At 36.0% G+C, this 21101-nt stretch overlaps 2 protein-coding genes across 3 annotated transcripts in view; one reads left to right on the top strand and one right to left on the bottom strand.

The window, feature by feature from the left end:
• Positions 1 to 11492, top strand: part of wdr46 (WD repeat domain 46) — a 28967-nt gene extending 17475 nt beyond the window's left edge. The window contains exons 12-14 of the mRNA XM_058785296.1: positions 3439 to 3629; positions 10704 to 10817; positions 11164 to 11492. Coding sequence (XP_058641279.1) covers positions 3439 to 3629; positions 10704 to 10817; positions 11164 to 11277 — 419 coding nt within the window. The 3' untranslated portion in view covers positions 11278 to 11492. The remainder of the gene's footprint in view (positions 1 to 3438; positions 3630 to 10703; positions 10818 to 11163) is intronic.
• A 770-nt stretch (positions 11493 to 12262) lies between these two features.
• Positions 12263 to 20302, bottom strand: b3galt4 (UDP-Gal:betaGlcNAc beta 1,3-galactosyltransferase, polypeptide 4). 2 transcript variants are annotated; one of them, XR_009272584.1, is made up of 3 exons: positions 19929 to 20302; positions 14363 to 17810; positions 12264 to 13849 (listed from the first exon to the last, which is right to left on the bottom strand). XR_009272584.1 is itself a non-coding variant. In XM_058785299.1 (2 exons), the coding sequence occupies exon 2, from the start codon at positions 17660 to 17662 to the stop codon at positions 16547 to 16549; it is 1116 nt and encodes a 371-aa protein (XP_058641282.1). In that variant the 5' UTR covers positions 17663 to 17810; positions 19929 to 20302; the 3' UTR covers positions 12263 to 16546. The 2 variants fall into 2 exon arrangements, 1 of the variants encoding a protein (XP_058641282.1); XM_058785299.1 differs by having other exon boundaries at positions 12263 to 17810.
• Between the last annotated feature and the right edge of the window lie 799 nt (positions 20303 to 21101).

Below are 21101 nucleotides of genomic sequence, written 5' to 3'. Positions count from 1 at the left end.
CTTTTTTATTTATTTATTTTTTTGGAGTCCACTGTTCTTTTTTTTAAATCAATTTCACTGAAAGCAAGACTTCCTTCCTTCCTTAAAGTGGCAGTCCATAAAATTTTTTGGTTAAAAATGATCCAAAATCCAAAAACCAGTGTTCAAAACTATCACCTTACTTTAGCCTGATTCACAATGGTTAGCTTATAATAATGTTTTCTAATTTGAGTGGTACTGGTAGGAATTTGCGGGAAATTCGATCATGCCGCTGCGTCATTACGTCACGTCTGTAAACATAAAGGAGGAGTCCCAGCTAGTAGGCTATATCGCATGTGAGGATGCTGCAGGTGGCAGATCGTTTATAGCCTTTTCTCACAGCAGCTGGAATAATGAAATTTATCATTTTGATGGAGGATTGTAATCCAAAAAGGATTATGTGGGTCAATATCGCATAGAGTGCCTTTCAACCCTCACAATACTCAAAAATTTTGGTTTTAATTTCCAATTCGCTTTGTCATATCATGAATAGTAGACACTCAAGAACTATAGAAACATATTAGCTGAGCTCCACATCTTTTTAGATAATTATGGGCCATTATTCAAAGCATAATCCATAAGATATGTCCACCCTGTCATGGACATATATTACTGTTAAATATATTTTCATTGCAAAATTAAGATGCAAATTATATTTTCTGAAAGGTATGACCTCCCTTTCCTGAACAGGGTTATAAAAAAGTATATATATTAATAATAAATAATATAATTACATCCTCAATCACAATGATATACCCCCCCCCCCCATTCATTTTAGTTTTTAGCATTATTAACTACAAATGAATGCTATATCCACCCTGTCATGTTTATGTCCACTCTATCGAGTCTAAGTGGCCGACAGGGTGGACATTTTGAGCTTCAATTAGCATATTACCTTACAACAAACTGTTACTAGCTAAATATTTAGTCTGGTTGTTGAAGAGAATTTGGTATCTTTAAACTTACATATTTTGAAAATACTGTATTCTAATCACTTCTGTCATATTTTATGGTGACAGGGTGGACATGTTAAGCTTTGGCAAAGCAAGTAAGCAAACTCATACAAAGAAAATTTGTCAATTGAAAAGTCACCAACTTACTCACCTCAGCTGTTGAAATTCCCGCCACTGAAGAGACAAAGCATCTGTTGTACTAATGTCACTAAAGGCGGCGGCCTTTTCTTAAAGGGGCGGATTCCCCAATACGACAGGGTGGACAACCATTCAAGGGACATGGACAAACTCTTCTTTTTTATTAAATAAAAATATAGTTTTTATTACCAAATGATCAATACACTCAAATTGAGTAATCTCTTATTTAACAAAATATTAATATATTTTTTTTATTTTATGATTTGACAATATTCTACTATCATTCAAATTTAATGAGCAGTGCATGGGACGTAGCAAAATAACACGCATTCTCTTACACAAAACTAAAAAAAATCTAGAAAATGTATCTAAAGAGCCAAGTAATGATTTTAAGAATATAAAAACTTAGCCTAATATAACATACTTTCATAGTCATTTTTATGTTAAGTCAAGTCACCTTTATTTATATAGCGCTTTTAACAATACAGATTGTGTCAAAGCATTAACAGTATCAAATTGAAGGATAGAGTGTCAGTAATGTACAAGATTAAACACTCAATTTTCAGTTAAAGGCATTTCATTATTGAATTCAGAGATGTCATTGTCTAGCTCAGTTTAGTTTAAATAGTATATGTGCAATCAAATCGATGATAATCGCTAGAAATTAAGTGTCCCCAAGTTATCATGGCAAATGAGTTCTTTATGAACAGGACACCAAAGGGCACCCTACAGTGATATTGACCCATGTGTTTATGAAATACATGTGACTGAAATTAGATTATATTCCAGTTTTAAATGTGCATCTGATTACAGATAGCCTGGGAATACACAACATTAGTATTTTAAAGATAACCAGTTGGAAGGAAGAATAATTTGCCTTTTGGGTTAAAAGAATTTCTTTATATGAAATTTGAATGGTATGACATTTAGGCAAGGCAAGGCAAGGCAAATTTTATTTATAGAGCACAAGTTTAACACAACTGTAATTGATCCAAAGTGCTTTACAATAAAAATAACAATTTAAAAGAAAAGGGAAGGTGAGACAACAGGAAGAACAAGTATCAAAAAACAATTAAAATGCAATTTCATAAAACTTATGAAAGTTTTCAGTTAACTTTCATAACTTTCAGTTAAACTATTCAAAATACCTACACATCATCACTCAAATGCTAAAGAGTAAAAATAAGTCTTTAAGCTAGATTTAAAAGCATCCAATGATGGAGAAGCTCTGATGTTGAAAGGTAGACTGTTCCACAGCTTTGGGGCCACTACTGAGAAAGCTCGATCACCTTTTGTTTTACAGCGTGAACGGGGGACAGATAAAAGTAACTGATCACTAGATCTTAGAGACCTAGAGGCTGTATATGGCTTAATGAGAGCACAAATATAATCCGGGGCAGAATTACGCAATTAGAGATTAGACTGTACAGAAATTGAAATCTACACGCTAATACGCACATAGTCACGCAATCCTGATGTTGTTAACATTAACAATTTGAGAACAAATATACCAGTAATAATAATTTGCACGGTTTGATGTGATATGAGCTAACCGATCGTTAGATTTAATCACCAATGGTAGCGCGATTTATTGTAATGCTTTTTTCCTCAGTTGGTCAGAACAAAAGTGGCAGACTTGTTACTTACTTGTTCAGATGGCAATATATGGTGAAAATTCTTATTTGGGTCATATATTCCAAGACGTAGGCTAGAATCTGTGATTCCTAAGAACAGTATCCACACCGGTGCAGTGACTGATAGCCACACATACTCCTCAAAAAATTAGATTCATCCGCGCTGGAGCCGTGCCAGAGCACAGCACGTGTAATGAAGATAATTCTGCAAACAGCAGCAAGTGCAGGTTTTCAATGTAATCAGAAGGTACATTAAAAGTTGTTTCCATATTCTGGTGTTTTTGAGCAGAGCTATTCAAGTCTTTAAAGCTTTCAAGCTATTTTTTATTTTTTTGTAAAACAAATTAAAGTAATGAAGAGATGTATTGGAAGTGTTATTTTTAAACTTTTAAGTGTTGCTAATGCAACTCATTGTCTGCTCCCTAGACATTTACATCTAGAGGGACATATTTATGTATTGTTCAATTTTATTTATTCCTTAAATTTGGCAGAGAAAAACATTCAGTGTACATACTGGCACACACAACACGCATAATGTGCATCACCATGGAAGTAGTGAATGAAAGTCTATTTTTAATCTGTTTCTTTCAGTATATTACAGAGCTGCCGGGTTGAATGTCACCAAAAATGTACAGGTCACAGTTTTCCTATAACTGAAAAAAGAAAGAAAAATCCTTGCTTTTTTGTGTCTCCAGGTGCAGGGGAACCCAATTTTGATGCTCTTGATGCAAACCCGTACCGCAGCCATAAACAGAGACAGGAGTGGGAGGTCAAGGCTCTGCTAGAGAAGGTGCAGCCTGAGCTGATAGGTTTGGACCCAGGACAGCTGAGTAAAGTAGACCAGGCCAGCTTTGAGCAGAGGCACAAGGAACAAGTTGAAGCATTGGTAAGTTGTGAAGAGAGAGAGGAGAGAAAAAATAAAGAAATAAATAAAAGAAATAAATATATATATATATATATATATATATATATATATGTATATGTATTAGTTATTTTTTTACATATACAGTATCTCACAGAAGTGAGTAAACCCCTTACATTTTTGTAAATATTTTATTATATCTTTTCATGTGACAACACTGAAGAAATGACACTTTGCTACAATGTAAAGTAGTGAGTGTACAGCTTGTATAACAGTGTAAATTTGCTGTCCCCTCAAAATAACTCAACATACAGCCATTAATGTCTAAACCGCTGGCCACAAAAGTGAGTACACCCCTAAGTGAAAATGTCCAAATTGGGCCCAATTAGCCATTTTCTCTCATTTTCTTTTGTAATGTGACTCGTTATTGTTACAAGGTCTCAGGTGTGAATGGGGAGCGGGTGTGTTAAATTTGGTGTTATCGCTGTCACTCTCTCATACTGGTCACTGGAAGTTCAACATGGCACCTCATGGCAAAGAACTCTCTGAGGATCTGAAAAAAATGATTGTTGCTCTACATAAAGATGGCGTAGGCTATAAGAAGATTGCCAAGACCCTGAAACTGAGCTGCAGCACGGTGGCCAAGACCATACAGCGGTTTAACAGGACAGGTTCCACTCAGAACAGGCCTCGCCATGGTTGACCAAAGAAGTTGAGTGCATGTGCTCAGCGTCATATCCAGAGGTTGTGTTTGGGAAATAGACGTATGAGTGCTGCCAGCATTGCTGCAGAGGTTGAAGGGGTGGGGGGTCAGCCTGTCAGTGCTCAGACCATACGCCGCACACTGCATCAAATTGGTCTGCATGGCTGTCGTCCCAGAAGGAAGCCTCTTCTAAAGATGATGCACAAGAAAGCCCACAAACAGTTTGCTGAAGACAAGCAGACTAAGGACATGGATTACTGGAACTATGTCCTGTGGTCTGATGAGACCAAGATAAACTTATTTGGTTCAGATGGTGTCAAGTGTGTGTGGTGGCAACCAGGTGAGGAGTACAAAGACAAGTGTGTCTTGCCTACAGTCAAGCATGGTGGTGGGAGTGTCATGGTCTGGGGCTGCATGAGTGCTGCCGACACTGGGGGGAGCTACAGTTCATTGAGGGAACCATGAATGCCAACTGAAGTGACCATGAAGTGACATACTGAAGCAGAGCATGATCCGCTCCCTTCAGAGACTGGGCAGGGCAGTATTCCAACATGTTGACAACCAGTGCCTTGCTAAAGAAGCTGAGGGTAAAGGTGATGGACTATATACTTATTATCATGACACTATAACAGTACAAGTTTTCTGTAAAAACATCAGAAAATAGTTTAATGTAATTATTGCATTTAAGAACATTGAAAATGATCAAAAAAAGAATAAAAAAGGAGTTACATAAATCTTATTTAATTATTTAAAATGCTTTTTAAAGAAACCTTGTCCTGTGGTGTGACAGCACAGGCGTCACACCGGAGGACATTTTCTGTCACACCATAGGACGTTTCAGCCTTTTACTGTCAATTAATGACCTTGCTTTTCTGAGCTAACGTGTCATTAGCGGTTTGCAAGACAGATCTGCATCATTTTCCATGATTATGTAGTTTAACATAAATTTTTTTTAATTAAAAAATATAATTTAGGGGTGTCACACCAAAGGACAACAAAACGTAACACTTGTGTAGTGGTTCCAAAAAAGTTAAATATTTGAACAATTCTGAGACCAAATTTGACCATGTGCACATGTCGGGGGCTTCAGTAATATGGCCATGAATGGGGTCCTTCAACTAATTACAGTTTTCTCTGGAATTGTGCGATTTAAAATCAGGATATGGTGTCACACCATAGGACATGGTTTTCAGAGACAAAATGTATTAAGTTCCTACGCTTTCAGAAATATATGTATGAAAACAATGATTGCCATTTACTAAAGACACTTGTACAATTATACCAGGTATATTAATTAACATTTTTATACTTTTCTTTTTCATTTATAAAAGTTGTAATTTACTGAACCATGCTTTGGACAGTCACATCGTATGGACAATTTTGACATTTGGCTCAAAAATGAAAAAAATCGAATAACACTGCAGCTTTTTTAACAACAGTTCCATGTAGGACGAAGAAATGTTTAATGATTTACAGCATTTTAAATAACGACAATATTAATTATATTCATTTGTATCCTGTGGGACAGTGAAAATGCCATGTCACATCAACAACCCATATACAGGTGCTGGTCATATAATTAGAATATCATCAAAAAGTTGATTTATTTCACTAATTCCATTCAAAAAGTGAAACTTGTATATTATATTCATTCATTACACACAGACTGATATATTTCAAATGTTTATTTCTTTTAATTTTGATGATTAGAGCTTACAGCTCATGAAAGTCAAAAATCAGTATCTCAAATTATTAGAATATTACTTAAGACCAATACAAAGAAAGGATTTTTAGAAATCTTGGCCAACTGAAAAGTATGAAAATGAAAAGTATGAGCATGTACAGCACTCAATACTTAGTTGGGGCTCCTTTTGCCTGAATTACTGCAGCAATGCGGCGTGGCATGAAGTCGATCAGTCTGTGGCACTGCTCAGGTGTTATGAGAACCCAGGTTGCTCTGATAGTGGCCTTCAGCTCATCTGCATTGTTGGGTCTGGTGTCTCTCATCTTCCTCTTGACAATACCCCATAGATTCTCTATGGGGCTCAGGTCTGGCGAGTTTGCTGGCCAATCAAGCACAGTAACACTATGGTCATTGAACCAGCTTTTGGTACCTTTGGCAGTGTGGGCAGGTGCCAAGTCCTGCTGGAAAATGAAATCAGCATCTCCATAAAGCTTGTCAGCAGAAGGAAGCATGAAATGCTCTAAAATTTCCTGGTAGATGGCTGCGTTGACTGTGGACTTCAAAAAACACAGTGGACCAACACCAGCAGATGACATGGCAGCCCAAATCATCACTGACTATGGAAACTTCACACTGGACTTCAAGCAACATGGATTCTGTGCCTCTCCACTCTTCCTTCAGACTCTGGGACCTTGATTTCCAAATGAAATGTAAAAATTACTTTCATCTGAAAAGAGGACTTTGGACCACTGAGCAACAGTCCAGTTCTTTTTCTCCACAGCCCAGATTAAGATGCTTCTGATGTTGTCTCTGGTTCAGAAGTGGCTTGGTAGCCCTTTTCCTGAAGACGTCTGAGCGTGGTGACTCTTGATGCTCTGACTCCAGCTTCAGTCCACTCCTTGTGAAGCTCTCACAAGTGTTTGAATCGGATTTGCTTGACTGTATTCTCAAGCTTGCGGTCATCCCTGTTGCTTGTGCACCTTTTCCTACCCAAATTCTTCCTTCCAGTCAACTTTGCATTTAATATGCTTTGATACAGCACTCTGTAAACAGCCACACCTTTCAGTAATGACCTTCTGTGATTTACCCTCTTTGTGGAGGGTGTCAATGTTCGTCTTCTGGATCATTGCCAAGTCAGCAGTCTTCCCCATTATTGTGGTTTCAAAGAACAAGAGATACCCATAATTTATACTGTAGGGATGGTCATTTATTCAAACTCAAATGTAAATATTCTAATATTTTGAGATACTGATTTTTGACTTTCATGAGCTGTAAGCTCTAATCATCAAAATTAAAAGAAATAAACATCTGAAATATATCAGTCTGTGTGTAATGAATGAATATAATTATACAAGTTTCACTTTTGAATGGAATTAGTGAAATAAATCAACTATATATATATATATATATATATATATATATATATATATATATATATATATAATTTTACTTTTTTCACAACGTGTGCTACAATTATTACCATCCTTAAAAATTCTTAAGAGTAAAAATCTAGTTGAAGTATAGTCCCATATATATCATTCATATTGTAGGTTTTATAAGACTTAATTATATATATATATATAATTAAAGGTTAGATTTGTGAATATTACATATGAAAGATGAAGAGAAAAGTCCTCTGAAGCTCCTTGTTGGTTTTGCTCGTATTTGTCAAGGGTGCTGATATTAGAATGAATGTATGCTGTATGTATTAGGGTGTAACAGTACACAAATATGATGGTTCAGTACATACCTCGGTTTTGATGTCACAGTTCGGTATGGTTTCGCACAGCAGAGGAAAAGATTTAAACATATATATATATATATATATATATATATATATATATATATATATATATATATATATATATATATATATATATATATATATAGCACGCCCGCTTCTCAGAACGATGAGCTTTGTAAAATTGGCTGCGTTTCAGAATGGCGGGGCATAGAGGAGCAACAATAATGTACAGTATGTGGAAAATAATGTGTTTTTTTAACCTTAAACCGCATAAACATTGCATTACACCAAATACACAAAATAATGTTCTTTTTAGCAATGTCATGTGACCCCTTTAAATGAATTTAATTACAATGACAATTTTCTTAGGGATAAAAATCTACCTCTTATGCTCTAAACCACGGGTTCTCAACTCTGGCTCTCGAGGTACACTTTCCTGTGAAGTTTTAGCTCCAAACCCTAATCAGACACACCTGAACAAGCTAATAAAGTTCTTCAGGATTTTGAGAAAGTTTCAGGCAGGTGAGTTTGATCAAGGTTGGAGCTAAACTCTGCAGGAAAGTTGAGGGCCAGGGTTAGGAACCTCTGCTCTAAACTATAGAGGGTATGCACGTGACGTCACCGTTTCCGCCCACTGAGTGGCAAAAAGACTGAGTGTCATCATTGGTTTTCAGCGTGAATGCTGTGATGGAACACACAAAACACATCTAAGGGGCCGTTTACATGACGTTTTCAGCCAAAAAACTTTTTATGCATTTTGCCTATTCGTTTATACAATAACGGCATTTTGGGGACTGAAAACGCATACTTTTGAAAACAGGTTTCAAAATGCAAGTTTGTGAAAGCGCCACACTTATCATTTCCGTGTAAACACCCAATACGGGAATCTTTGAAAACGGTGACGACATGCGCGTGCGTAGTACGTGTTAGGTATGTAGACATGCATTTGCATTTACATTTACATTTAGTCATTTTGCAAATGCTTTTATCCAAAGTGACTTACAAATGAGGACAATAGAAGCAGTCAAAACCAACAAAAGAGCAACAACATGCAAGTGTTATGACAAGTCTCGGTTAGCCTAACGCAATACACGTAGCAAGTATTTTTTTTGTTTAGTTTTTTAAAGAAAATGAGTAGATAGAATAGAAAAAAAGAAAGCTAGTGTTAGTTTTTCAAGAAAAGCTAGCAGTTAGAGAATAATTATGCAATTGTCAAGTGTTTTTTTTTTTTTTTTTTTAAATAAAAAGACGACAGATAGATAAAATAGAATTAGAATAGAGAGTACTAGAGTTAGAGGGTCAAATAAAGAAACATGCGCAGTACTTGTCGATTTTAAAGGCAAGCACGAACAAACATACACAACGATGGCGGAGTACATGGTAGTGTTGTTGCAGCTCAAGAGTTTGCTAACGCAGCTAAAGCTGCTATCGCTATGAATGAGGAGTAGAGCAACAGTCGGTGTGGTGATTTTAGTGACGGAACTCCTGCCCACAAAGAGCTAATCGTCACTATCCTACAGGTACTGTTTACTAACAAGGTGACAGCGCCAACTACTGGCCTGGCATACGTAATACAGTGTTTTGGCAGTTTTCGCAGATGTGTGTAAACGCAAATCGTGTTGAAAACGTTGTCAGGTATACGTGAAACTTTTTAAAAACGCAAGGGAAAAACTTTTCAGTTTTTGATTACATCGTTGTCATGTAAACGTAGCCTAAAACATTATTGACACACGATTTTCCTATTCTGATATTGGAAAGTTGCTTTGACACAATCTGTATTGTTAAAAGCGCTATATAAATAAAGGTGACTTGACTAAAACGAGAAAGAGCTTTGCGATTGACTGTACAAATAGATTTGACAAGAAATCTGAGGCATAATTTTACAGACTGCCGAAAGCTAAAGAAAAGAGAAGCAAATGTATACTTGCAATTCACATAAAAAAAAATGGACTCCAGGCAGCAAAACTCAGATTTAAATTTATAATTTCATGTTAATATGTTGTATTGTTATATATTGTATTGACAACTCATCAGTTAAATATTTACCATCTTATATTCTGCATAACTGGATGTTTTTAAATACACACAGACAAAAACTATATAAGGTTTTAGGCTGGACGATATATATAAATAACATTGATAAGTGATCACCTGGATTTAGTACCTATTACCTGTTTTGTATCTACAAAATGAGTTCACAGGCAAATCTGCTTTATTTATTTCCCCGGCATCAAAGCCAGGCACATATAAGTGTAACATTTTTATTTTATAATTGACAACAGAGCCCCAACTTAAATTTAAGTACTATCTATTTTTAAATATAATAATCAACACTCAACTTAAAAAATTGTACGCAAACATAATTGCACATAATACAGTTTTTAAATTAACTTGTTTGAATATAGTTGTTGAAGTATATTCAGGTTAATTAAAATATGAGTATATTGTCCAATATTTTGCGAAATGCTCTTCTCTAGACTTAATTTCTCTAGTGAACTAGCGAGCTGTGGACACTGATGACTTGCCTGAGGTAAATGAAATGCTACATGACATTTTGTTTACAAGCTGTTTTATTGACGTCTTTCAGCTGTTGAAACACTGATTCAGCGTTTACATTAGGCATGAGATGTTCATTCATGTTTGTTTCACGTTAAAACTAGTAGTAAAGAGGAAGGGATGCTCACACTTCACTCGCGTTTGAACTGAGGCGATTAAACAGCGATCTGTCAAAGAGCGTCAAAACGGCATTTATTGCTTGAATTTCCTGAAAAAAGATGAGACTTTGTTTCTTATCAAAAGTAACAATATATAAAACTGTAAGTTTTCAATGAATTTTCACTCGTGCAGTGGTTAAAACAATGCTGTATTTACACGCGTACCGAACCATACGTGTACCGTTACACCCCTAGTATGTATCCATCAGTTTGGTGTCACTAGTTCTTACTTTGTGTCTCATCTTTGTTTCAGGGCTTTGATCCATTGGCAAAAGACAAATTTAAACCAAGGAGAAAGAAGAAAGGAAGAAGCTCGGCTGGTGCCATAGAGAAAAGAAAGAGGAAAGTCGCCCACGAGGATCAGAGGGTATTTCATTTTTTTTTTCTCTCTCTCTGTCTTCTGTCTCTGTTTGGAATCATCTCACATTGTTCGTACTACAGACATGATGATGCCTCACATAGAAGATGTAACATTTTTAACCAATCAGACTAAAATGTTTAGTGGACATCAAGTTAAAAGTTTGATAGTATTCCAGGAGGGACCAAAGCTATATCTAGAGATTAATCATATTAATCATATTAATCAGAATATCATAGACTTAAAGGGTTTTTGAGACCAGAAAGTTTTTGTTGAACTTAAACACAGGCCTCTCTCAGTATAGTGTTTATTTGCTCTCTGTTCACACCACTTCCTCTCTATTGTGATTCTGCAGGACGAAATTCGGCAATCCGTACAAGAGCACACAGAAAGAGAGAAAGAGCTGAAAGAGAAGTCCAAGGAAAAGAAGTTGGGAAATAAGTCAACACTTGACCGTTTTAGAAAGTAAAGGTCCCTGACTGCTGTGAACCCATCCTAGAGGACTAATTCAAAAAAGAAGAGATACATTCTATTCTGAATATAGAAAATATTTTATTCATACATGCTAATCTGTTGCAAATGTAAGATTGCTGTTGTACAAGCCATTTTTTTTTTTTCAAAACCTCTGGATGTCATTTCCTTGTTCCTTGAAAGCTTTTAGCTTGTTTAATAAAATACCTATAAAATCTATAAAAAATCTTACATTTATTTGTCTTTAAAGGCCCCATGAAATGGGGGGGGGCGGGGGGGGGATGACAACAGTTGAGAGACTTTATAACTCTGTAGTACCGCTATTAACCAGAACTAAGACAGCTTATCACTCCAGTTTTAGATGCTTAGCACTGTCTTTATGTAAATTTTAAATGGATTTTAAATGGTCTTTCTCCTTACAAAGCCTGTAATGGGGAAAGACCAAGCTACACTGCTAATTTTACTTAATTATGTGCTGTCAGGAACACTAGATTATCTACTCTTGGTTTACTGGAGGTCCCCAGCAACAGCTGAAAATGTGTAGCACATCAAATACTGTATGATCAGCTCAGACGTGCTTGCTTGATACGCATAAATCAGTGAGGTTTGTTCGTGTGTTAGGAGCACAAGTTAAGCTTCCATTTTCCATATTTGATGTGCTACAAATTTGTGAGTTAATCAGTATTCATGTGTGAATAAAAACCTAAATTAAATGTTCATCATATAAAGTGATTATACCTTTCAGTGCATGGACACTTTCAGATTTGGAATGACATAAAAGTGAGTAAATGATGATAAAGTTTGGGGTGAACTATGCCTTTAATTCATTGATTATATGATCAAAATTAATTAAGAGTTATGTGTTGTAAAGCATTTTTCATTGCTAGAATTACCTGTACTGCAGTTGTGTGAGCAGTGACTTCTTTAACTGTTGCCAGGAATAACCATTAGATGATGATGCCTTGCCAAGAAACCTACGGATGCTTACACACAAATGTCATTGCAGCGGGGGAAAAGGCATGCAGGCCCGAGAGGTTTATAAAGGCCCACAAGAACATTAGAACCCCAGCCCGAACCTGATTTCCAGTTTTATTTCACATGAAACGGCCCACGGACCAACAGCCCAATGCAACAATCATGACCATGTATGCACAGCAACAGAGCAGAGGTGCAAAAGCTTCTGTGGATCTGGTTACTCAAAACCCTCCGTCACTGGCACAGATCTGCAAAAAAATTACTGTTGTTTGGCAAATAAATAATTTTACATTCTTATTCCCAATATTTCATTATGTAAGCATAGTTTCACCTAAAATTACATGGGAATTTATAGTAATGTTAATTTCAATTAGCTGTTGGCTGAATCATTCTCTCAAGTGGGAAGAGCATTTGTTGTCCTGTTAACTAGGGCTTGGTTTTGACACAAATTTCACAATTCGATTCTCATTTACAAGCTTGCGATTCAATATCGATTATTTTGGATATATATCAAGTACGTACAGTACATGCCAATTTTTCTCAAGGAAATAAAAAATCTTTCAACTAATGCTGTAAAATATACACGAGTCAGTTGGTACTACATTAATATTGAAGGTTAAAATTGACTGATTTGTTAAAATTACACTTAATTAAGTTTTTAAAATAATAGTTACAATTACATTGTAATTGTAAATATTTCTACTTCCATTTCTTAAAAAATAAAAAATAAATAAACATAATGGTGGCTGTCATAAAAACTTGATGGATTTATTCAAGCATAAATTAAACATTGAAGAACAGTAACATTTATAATGAATGTGTTATATGGTGCATATATTTAGCAAAATGCCCCTCTCTTAACAGTTTATGTTCACCAAGTATGTTATGTCATATGAACTGAGGCGCTCCAGCGATCAGTCACTCCACATTAAACTGCACCAAAACTAGGGATGCACCGAAATGAAATTCTTGGCCGAAGCCGAATAATAATAATGAAATGCTTGGCCGAAGGCCGAAGGCCGAATACCGAATGCGGTGTTTCGCATTTTTTCCATTTATTTTGCCAATTTTTTCACCATTACAATAATTAAATAGTACAAATTTGCTTTTTACTATTTTGTGTTGCTTTTCAGAGAAATAAATCAAATAACAAAAATATAATTTCAAAATATTTATTTAACACTGAACATTTTTTTAACATTCCAGCAGATATTATACAAACAAAGCACAATATAACTTAAAATAAATAAATTAGTAAAATAAAAAATATATTTTTATTTGGCCATCTTTGAAGCCCCCCTTCTTGAATAGCCTATGTTAGGCCTATAACTGACTGCTGAAAGAATGTAACTCTGTATGTCTACAACAACAAATGTGCATTGAATAGTGCAAAAAATGTAACAACAAATAAATAACTGTCCTAGACATAAGCCTACTTAGCCTACTTCTTCAGGAAAAGTGGCAGGTTCTTCTTTATGAAAAGTAGCTTCTCTGCTTTCTCACATGAAAGTCGGTTCCTCTTCTCATCGATGACATGAGATGCAGCACTAAACAGTCTCTCGCTGTCGGTGCTTGTGCATGGAGCAGACAAGTACCTGCAGAATAGTTGCAATTTTTATTGCAGTTTTCTGACAGTTGCTCATTTCAAAACGAAAAATGTCTTCAAGATAATGAAATGGTTGAAACCCAGTGTAGGCTTACTATTTTACTACACTGAAAATAGTTAAATTTTCACAAAATACATAATATAAAATATAGGTAGTAACATTTTTCGATGTTTCCTTTTGTTAACATTATTGCTTTAACTAACAATTAGCAATACATTTGTTATGGTATTTATTAATCTTCGTTAATGTAAGATAATAAAAAATATTTAGTTCATGTTAGTATAAGTGCATTAACAATTTTAACAAATAGGCCTACCACTTTTGATACTTTTTAATTCAAAAATTAAAAATGTGATAATTTTAATACTGCATTAAGATTAATAAATGCTTTTAATAAGAGTTTTTCATTGTTAGTTAATGTTAAAAATAGAAATATAAAGTGTTACCATAATCCAAAATATAAATAAAATCTTAAATTAATTTCCCATACAAGTAGCCTACCTGCGTGCCATCTGCGCCAGGTCGGGAAAGCGGCCTTGATTGGTCCTCCAAAATTCGAGAGGGTTATTGCTCCTGGGGATGGGGACTTCTGAGAGACAACCAACTTTCCTGTAGCTCAAATAGTAGAGCATGGCGCTAGCAACGCTAAGATCATGGGTTCGATTCCCAGGGAAAGCAAGAGCTGATAAAATGTAAAAACTGTAACTTGAATGCAATGTAAGTCGCTTTGGATAAAAGCGTCTGCTAAATGCATAAATGTAAATGTATCTAACTGTTGAGCTTGTCCTCTGTCTTGCAAATGGGTTATTCTCTTGGAGGATCTCATCGAACATGTCAGACAACGAGACTGTGCGCGGCTCATCTGTAGTACGAGCGCGTTTACTCTCTGCGCTGTGCATCACCTGACCGTCTCCATCACCTAGCGGCTTTCCCAAATCCAAGTAATGATCTTTATATCGTGGATCAAGCACAGTCGCGATGCAGTACAGGGGTTCTGAGTAGCCGCCGCCGTGTCTTTCTCGTACTCTGCATGATGTTCGGGGTGTCTTGATTTTAAGTGATAAATTAAACTTGAAGTGCTGTACGTTTTTGCAGATGCACCCCCTCTGGACAATTCAGCAGAACAGTGTCTGCAAACGGCCGTTTTTGCCTCTTTCTCTGACACTTTAAAGTGCTTCCACACTGCTGACATGTTTGCTGCATAAAGCGCGCGCCTCTCACTCTACGCGGGTTACTATTTGATCGCGTCATTAAAAACGTCATTGTTCGGCAAAATTTATTCGGCCTTTTTACTTATTCGGCCGAATACCGAAAGTGCTTTTTTTGACTATTTTTGGCCTTATAATTTCGGTTGCCGAACATTCGGTGCATCCCTAACCAAAACGACATTTATTGTTTGAATACTGCAATACAATGGACATAATTTGAAATCTGAGACTTTCATATGAAAAGTACCAAAGCACAATGCTTATTGCGATATATTGGATGGGAAGTGCCCTTCAACGTTCCATCCATTAACTGAAAACAGGCTAGAATAATCGATTCTTGTGATTTAAGAATACTACTGTTAACTCTGTGATAATCTTTAGAACTTGTAGGAATAATGTCAGTTGATTTTGTGTAAAATACAAGAGTTTCTGTATTTTTAAGTTAGTTAAAGACTGGATACTAGGGCTGCACGATGAATCAAATTTTAATAGTGATCACAATTTATATTTCTAACATTTTAAGAAGCATAAATGTCTGTGATATTTGCCCACTGGTTATTTATCCTGAAAATGTCTCATTTTCATTTTTTATTTGCATTATCTTGCATTGGTAACAAATCAAAATTAAAGTTAAAATGACAGTAATCATGATTGTATTTTGTTTTGCAAAATAATTGACTAACTGTTCAACCATTATCTTGCAGCCCTACTGGATCCTTAAACTAATTTCTTCAACCTTTGAAAATATGGAGAATTAAGTCTTCGGTAAACTCTGTCAGCCAACTGAAATTCATTTTTGACTTCTTCTTGGGCCAAGCCGTGTTCCCATTATATTTTGTTATTATATAGTATTCATACAGTGCTTGTAGTGGGGAAATAAAGTGCCTGTAGGAACTGGTAGGTACACTGGCTGGCATATGCAAATCATCATCATATTTGAAATTTCTACAATGGTAAAAAAAAAATACTTTGAGATATTGCTGGTAGATCATAAATTTATTTACTAAAGGAACCATCTGCGAAACAACTGATTTGATACTATTGTGTGTGTGTCCTCTGCGGCAATAGATCAGACAGACTCCGCTAGCATTAACGTGATCTCCTACTATGGTGCCTCCTCTTGGGTAGTGTGATTTATGGAGTGTATCATTACTAATCACCCAGACACAGACACTTTGACTCTGAATGGCTAAGTACCGGTAACATCGGTTCTAAAGAAAAAGTGAAGGTATTCTAAAGATTATAATACTGAAGTGCCAGGACGGTGTCCCTGTTCATACCGGCCCACTTTGAGCATAAAAATGTAATCATGAAAGGCACATGCTGGGTAAAGCGGTGAACATAAATTCAAGTACTTTATAATAACAAAATTATGTTGCAGTGCATAGTATCACCAAAGAATACCCTTTGTGCTTTTTTAGTTTTTTTCACAATACTTTACTTTCCTACAGGCTCCTCAGATTTAATGATCTTCGTTTTAGGAGTCTTTCCCCAACAGTGTCCCAAGAAGTGCTCTTATTTTACAGACACCAAGAGATGTCCGCATACCCAACCATGAACATGGGGCAGTGGAGTGTACTTCTGTCCAGTAGTGCAACATGTCCCCTGGCTTGGTGTGGTGGACAGATACCATAGTTTGGTAGCAGCAACGACTGTATGGTACAGCCGGACCTCCAGAGAAGAGTGGAGAATGGGTAGGTGTAATGCCTGCCGTGTGAGCGCAAATACCTACAAACACATCCTCCGGGGGCAATGGTCTGGGTAAAGGTATGGCAACAGCCGCTAGCGACAGCTTGAGCAAAGCTGGCCGAGAAAGTACATATGCTGTTCCGCTGCAGTAATCAGGAAAGACCATACCAGTGTATGTAGTTTCCGACATGAAGTGTTTGCTGGCAGGATTGCGGTCCGGTGCTACCTGCATGTGGACCCGACCCAGATAAAGTTCTGTGAGGTCATTTTCTTCTGTTTTAAAGCTGAGGTTGAGATACTGCAGCAGTGCACTAGGGTTGAACATTACATCGTCATCTACCTTAGCCAGGTAGTGAGCCTGTGGACAGAAACGGCGTGCCCAGCCCAGCATAGACAGAGTTTTCAGGGTCAAGTTGCCATAGGAGTCCATGAAGCGACCCTGTATGAGGTCCCCACGCTCCTTTGACTCTTCTAATAATTCTTTGCCAATAACTGGGTCAGATGGCTGACCTACAATGAAGAGGGTCATGACTCTGTGACCCCTGACTTGTACTTCCCCACCCCAGGTGTCTCGAATGGCTTGGCGGGCCTTTCTGTTGTGAGGGGCGGTTGCCACCAAAATGATGAGGTAAGGTTTGGCACGCTGGCAGACGTGGATGCTAGGCATAAGCAAGTACTCTTCGGAACGGGTCGGGGGTATGCTGTGTGGAAGGACTACTTCGTGAGGACCTATCACTCTGCTCATGCCCAGCGAGGTTACCCACAATTCAATTACGTCAATAAAGAGTAAAGCTAGCAGGGAGATACAGAAGACTATTATGAAGAAGTAATGGGTACATTTTAAATGGCCTCCTCGCTTCCCAAAGCGACCCTTACAGATCCTAAAACTATACCCTGCCACCATTTTTACAGATCACCAGAAAAACTTTTTTTTTTACTCTTCCTTTATGGGTATGATTACACTGATTGTGTAAAAATAGATCCAGTGAAGGGACAAAAAGGCCGCAGCAAGATGTCCAATTCTGCTTTTCTCAGCACTGTTGCACCACCAACTGCAAAAGGGAAAAAAGATGAGCAGTATAGATTAGTGCTTAATGGGTAATATCTATATTCTTTTGCTGATATATATATATATATATATATATATATATATATAAAATATAAAACATGAGAAAAACATGAGTGGGCATTGGTGTGGGAAAAAAAAAGTGTCAAGATGCATTTTTTTAAAGATATTATTTTAGCTTGATTATTTTAACTTGAGCTCCGCATTTCTAGAATGCGTGAGATGCAAGCGCAATGATTAAACATGTCTGTTTAGCACATTTACATTATTACTTATTAATAATTGCATTGCTTTCACAGTAATTTCACAGTGGGACTTCTCTTGTATCTAACTGCACTCTCAAAAATGTCTTGTAAACAAACAGCATTATACTGAGTTTCTACAGTGCATATATACTATGAAGGCACCCAGCATGCAACGCAGCATAAATAGATCATGCTGTAGAGTTGTTGTTTTTTTGTTTTTTAAATCTTGTTGGTTTTATTTCTGCTACTGAACTTGTTTTTAGTTCACTTTTAGCAGTTTGTGTTGTATTTGTAATGTTGGTTTATGCTGTAAGTGTTGTTTTTATTTGTTGAGTGTTACCATTGTTGTTTTTTATGTCGAGTATTGATATGTCACATCTTTTAAAAATGAATCTCAGAAGTTACTTCAATATTGTGAAGGATCCGTACACAAACAGTTATGAATAGGAAGTACGTTATTAATTAATCTGCTTAAATAATGCTAAAATAGAATCATGTTCATGTTAAGAATAGTTTGGCCAAGTTAAAGGCAATTAGCTTATTAATTTGTGAATGTTTTAATTTGTCACACTTCTGACGACTAGATCAGAAATTTGAATATGCAAGGTCCAAGACCCCAAACAAATACTAATTAACTAATCACCATTATGGTGACTTCAAAACAATTAAAGACAATTTTATAATGTGAAGTCACAGTAAAACAGTAAATTACTGCGATGTTAGCATCATTCTGCTGTTCATTCATAGTCGTTTGTGAGAAAATGACCTAGCATGTATTGGTTTCACAGTTAATTTCTGACTACAGTAATTTATTGTAAAATAATACTCTTTAATCCTGTAAATTCCTGGCAATTTTTACAGTGTTTGTATGTGTATGTGTGCACATTCTGTATGTTAATATTTACCTCAGCTTGTGATGAGCTTTGACTTATCAGATGGCTTTCTTTTTACCACCTGTTTTTATGGTTGTCAGTGTATTATAAAGGTTATTATAAAACATATTTTAGTACTTCAGTAGGTTAGTATATTAGCCTAACATTATATTCAGTTCAGTCAGTACAACCTAAAATGTTGCTACCATCTGTAAAGTTCTGGCAACCACAGCTGCAGTTTTTTTTTTAGTTTTTTTTATTAAATTTATAATTTATTATCATTATTTTATTAAATTGTTATTATTATTATTAGTAGTAGAAGTATTGATTGGGTTTCTAAAAAAAAAAAACCCTCTATTGTAATGTGGTCTGAGACACTATTTCCTCTTACAAAAAAATAAATAAAATAAAATTGTCCACTTTAAATGAATCTACAAAATGAAATGTAAAGACTGTGCATATGTTTGTTGTTAGTTACTCTGTTCAGTTTGATCACTGAAAATTATTGTGTGAACACCCTTATCAACTATTTGATAAGGTATATTAACAGTTGTTTAAAATATGATTGAATATTAAGCAAATCATTTATTTCTGGATGTACAAGAAAGCGACTATTCAATGGAAACAGTCTAAAAATGACTTAAACACTGCGAGTGTGCTGAAATCGGCTTAGATAAATGCTCCAGGACAGGATCAAGCCTTACTGAAACTGAGAAATACAGGAAAAGAACAGGCCGAGTGCAGATGAGCAGCTCCTCTTACAAACGTTAGCACGCAAAACAGAAGCACGACCGCAGCAGCAGAGTTTGAAGAACGGTGTTGGGTTGAATACCATGTTCGACTTCAATGATAAATAAACATATGTGATTGAAAATGTTGTTAAAATTCACTCGACCTTGATGTGTTTGCTGGCTGTCTCGTGACCGAGAATGTCATTTCGATGCGCGTGCAATTCATTATAGTTTAACTTTAAAGTAGATGTGTTACCTTTCCGGTGCTGAATATCCTCTGTAATGAAATCCACGTTGCAGTTTTCACATTTTTCCATGAAGATGATAAATGCATCGTTTATTCGAGGCCTTTTCGGATGTCCGTTTCTCCATAACGGCTTTTAATTAAAATACGATGTAATCCACGGGAATATAATGCAGATCAGCGAGCATTTCTATAAAGTGACAATCGGTTAATAAGAATTATTGCAGTCCTGATACATCATACCACTTTCTAGGGTACCGTAGAAACAGCTATTTGCAGCAAGTGAACTGAAAGCGTCTGATAGTGATGAGCAGAATTCAATGTGCGTCCTGTAGGTGGCAGCTGTCTCGTGAATCAGCAGAAAATAGACAGTGATACAGTTCTGGAAAAAATTCAGGGTGAGTAAATGATGACAGAATACCCCTTTTTGGGGTAAACTGTCCCTTTGATATTATTATTTTTTTTATGATAAAAAGCAAATACCCCGTTGAAACACGTTAAATATATATTTAAACTACAAAGGATAAATATAAATTGCAAATTAAATATAAATTTGCATTTTATCTTAAATTTAATTATACATTTTAACTTGATTGCATGTTTATGCTGACATATTTAAATGTTTTTTTTTGTGTGGTCATTTCAAATGTTCTATTACATGTCACAATGTTTATTGAGTCGTGATTTACGTTTCTTTCTGTGTGAGTTAAAGGTAGCAATTGACTTGCATAGCATAAAAAAAAATAAAAAAAAATACAAATGTAAGTCAATAGCTACCATCAGCTGTTTGGTTACCAACGTTCTTCAATTTATTTTCTTTTGTGTTCAACAGAAGAAAGAAACCCATACAAGTTTGGAACAGATGCAGAGTATAAGCAAATTAATTTTCATTTTTGGGTGAACTATCCCTGGTCAGTGGTCAACTTGGATCATGTGTCTCCCTTATAAACCAATCACAAAATAACCTTGACAACATCAAAGGTGTTCTTACTGGGGAGATACCAACCTAAGCAAGTCTGTACCATTGGAGAAAAAGAAAAACCCTTCTAAAAGAATATATAGCACAAATAGCAAGATCTTTTGTGCCAAATGTGGACGATAGCTGTCACATTAGGGCCTAGCATATAAGCAAATGTGGGCCAAATGTTTTACCATGACTTTATAATTGGAGGAAGTTTTCTTTTG

Source organism: Onychostoma macrolepis, chromosome 08, assembly GCF_012432095.1.
Source record: "Onychostoma macrolepis isolate SWU-2019 chromosome 08, ASM1243209v1, whole genome shotgun sequence".
NCBI lineage: Eukaryota > Metazoa > Chordata > Actinopteri > Cypriniformes > Cyprinidae > Onychostoma > Onychostoma macrolepis.
This window is presented reverse-complemented; position numbering and strand designations above follow the sequence as displayed.

Bases quoted from the DNA above. Each gene is read 5' to 3' on its own strand.
- b3galt4 (XM_058785299.1), bottom strand. From the start codon at position 17,662: ATGGTGGCAGGGTATAGTTTTAGGATCTGTAAGGGTCGCTTTGGGAAG.